At 25.7% G+C, this 2,754-nt stretch overlaps 2 protein-coding genes across 4 annotated transcripts in view; one reads left to right on the top strand and one right to left on the bottom strand.

Annotated features, from left to right (window-relative positions):
* LOC100576010 (sodium-dependent dopamine transporter-like) overlaps positions 1 to 2,728 on the top strand; it is a 14,141-nt gene extending 11,413 nt beyond the window's left edge. For all 3 annotated transcript variants that reach the window (XM_029486867.1, XM_029486869.1, XM_029486868.1), the window contains exons 3-4: positions 2,285 to 2,419; positions 2,502 to 2,728. In XM_029486867.1, the coding sequence (XP_029342727.1) occupies positions 2,285 to 2,419; positions 2,502 to 2,725 (359 nt within the window). In that variant the 3' untranslated portion in view covers positions 2,726 to 2,728. The remainder of the gene's footprint in view (positions 1 to 2,284; positions 2,420 to 2,501) is intronic.
* LOC100161313 (uncharacterized protein C34C12.4) overlaps positions 1 to 2,754 on the bottom strand; it is a 110,758-nt gene that overhangs the window by 25,613 nt on the left and 82,391 nt on the right. The window lies entirely within an intron of this gene.

Raw genomic sequence — 2,754 nt, 5'->3', positions numbered from 1 at the left:
ATTTTTATTTAAAGTTTATAATTAATTTAAGACCTAGGTGCCCCGACAAGACATCTCCATATTTTGGTTAAAAATTCAAATTATTTTTTTGAGTGCACATTATTAAGAAAAAAAACTGCTTCGTTTTGTGCAATAGCCGGACAAATCCCGAATCCGATTGTAAAATACAGAGATACATATTTTATAAATGGAGATTTCTGGTTTTATTCAATTATTTTAGTATAACAACAAGATATCTCCGAACTAGTTAAAGTTTAAATATATTTTTGTTAACTTTTAAAACATTTTTTATTACCTCCTTAAATTTTTATTATTCGGAGATGTCTTATTGTTGCTTCCTGCCCCCAAGTTTTAATTTGTTCAAATTTTTAAGAAATTTGTCAAATCACTCAAATATGTAAACTATTCTGTAGTTAAATTGTTCACTTTAGGTAAAGTTTAATAATTCAATTCAATGTTCCTCATAGCAACCTAAAAATCTCAAAACAACTTATGCACAATTTTTTTTGATATGTGTAGTATAAATATAAAAATATATAATTTTTAACGATACCTAATTAAACAAAAAGTTGAGATTTTAGTTGTTTCAAAAATAATTCAAAAAATATTATTCGTAAGGACTTTTTGCCGCTACGTATATTATTATATTCTTTGCATAATGAAATATTCAAAATATTTAAATGAATTTAACAAACTGTATTGGATGTATTGGATTCGAATTTAGCAAAATTACAGTGACAATAGACAGTACCAGTTATTACAGTGACCTACTCGACAGTCTACATCTACTTTAACTTTATAGTAGTGAGTATAGCGACTTTCTCGATCTTTATATTTAATAAATTACTTTATTTCATATAAACTATACACTAAATTCAGTTAGTTAATTGATTCGACAAATTTTACTACTAAACCGGATGATGATATTATTATAGCGTTAATAGTTATTAGTTTTAATGTAATATTCACATGCACTTTGTCATCTTCCATTTATCATTACTGATTTAACCTTAATTATTACGAAGTTTCCTTTACTTCTATAACTCGTTTTACACCTAAAATGTCTTTAATAATAATGTATGATGTACTATATTGAATTTCAAACCACTTTGTCATACAGATCAAAGGGCCTTTACATTCTGGATTTACATTATCTATATAGGTAATGTATAAGGTATACAAATCAAATTATTTTCGGCACATGTAATAAATTTTACTCATTTATTTACCTGTGAGTACGGACAGTAAACGAACAAGCCCAAAAACCAATATTATTATAAAAAATATATTAAAAATATAATACAATTTATAGGTGATAAAACGTCTGAAATGTATCATTGAAAATAAGTATAAATATTAAAAAAAAATTTGAAATGTCTTATTCCTCAACTTCATTTTTTTAAATATTATTCTGCTTATGTTATTTCGATCAATACAACTCTTTAGAAAAAGAAATTTTGCAAAAGATGTAATCTTAATAATTGAGATAAAATTAAATAAATAAATAGGCAGGTAGAAGTAATACTAGTAATGATATAGTTGTAGTCTGTAGCACCTGTATAGGCGGTATATTTAATTATGAAATAATTGTTGTTAATTATATTAAACAGTTATTATTTAATGATTTTTGTCATATTTGATATCCGTTCTAATTCCACTGCATTCAATAAATATATGAACCTATATATTATGTAGTCTATATTCATACAAATCATCAATAGTCTAGAATTTTAGATGACAAATTGTGTCAGTAAAACTTTTAAAAAATAAAATATGTGTATAAATATTTAAATCATAATTACATTAATATTAATAAAAATGAATGTGGCTCGCTAGATCTACCTGCAGTCTACCTATTTGATACTATTATTATAGCTGTAGACCTCATCACTGCAATAATAATTACGACTCACGGCATGTAATAATACAATATAAATATATTAATTTATTTTCATCAAACTTGTATTTTAAAACGTGTGTGAGAATAATACTATTGAAAAGACAATTGGATATCGCGAGTACTGAAAAGTTGTTATTGAAAATCAAATACGAGATAGGTATATAATAATATTATGAACTTTATCATTATATAATCTTTACTCATTAATCATTATGCTTTAATTTTAAACCTTTAAGATTTTTGTAAATATTGAATTAACATGTTTACCGTGCATGTTGCATTCTATTATATGTAGTGATATTTTTATTTTAAGGTAAAAATAAGAAAATGAAAACACTCAAGTATTTTTTTTTATCATTTTTAATATTCATATTTTTTTTCAAGGGGCTTTTTTAATACCTTATTGTACCATGTTGTTGGTTGGTGGAATTCCTTTGTTCTATATGGAATTGGCCCTCGGGCAATTTTATCAAACTGGCGCAATAACATGCTGGGGTAGGCTGGTTCCACTGTTCAAAGGTAAGTTTTCATTATTTTGACAGTTTATTGAACATTAAGACAACATTTTCAACAATCCGAATTTAATTTATGAATAATTTAGGTATTGGTTACTCGGTCGTCTTGATTGCGTTTTATGTAGACTTCTATTACAACGTAATCATAGCATGGGCATTACGATTTTTTCTGGCTTCGTTTACGAACATTTTACCTTGGACCACCTGTGACAACGACTGGAATACAGATTTCTGTCAACCGGTAAATTGTTTTTATTTCTCTAAATCTATTTACGTATACTTATTTAAAAACTCTTTCTGTTCTTTCTAAATCTATTTGTAAATATTTAGTTAATTGTT

Source organism: Acyrthosiphon pisum, chromosome A1 (assembly GCF_005508785.2).
Source record: "Acyrthosiphon pisum isolate AL4f chromosome A1, pea_aphid_22Mar2018_4r6ur, whole genome shotgun sequence".
NCBI classification, from domain to species: Eukaryota; Metazoa; Arthropoda; class Insecta; order Hemiptera; family Aphididae; genus Acyrthosiphon; species Acyrthosiphon pisum.
The sequence above is the reverse complement of the archived record's forward strand: the minus strand, read 5'-3'. Positions and strand labels throughout refer to the sequence as shown.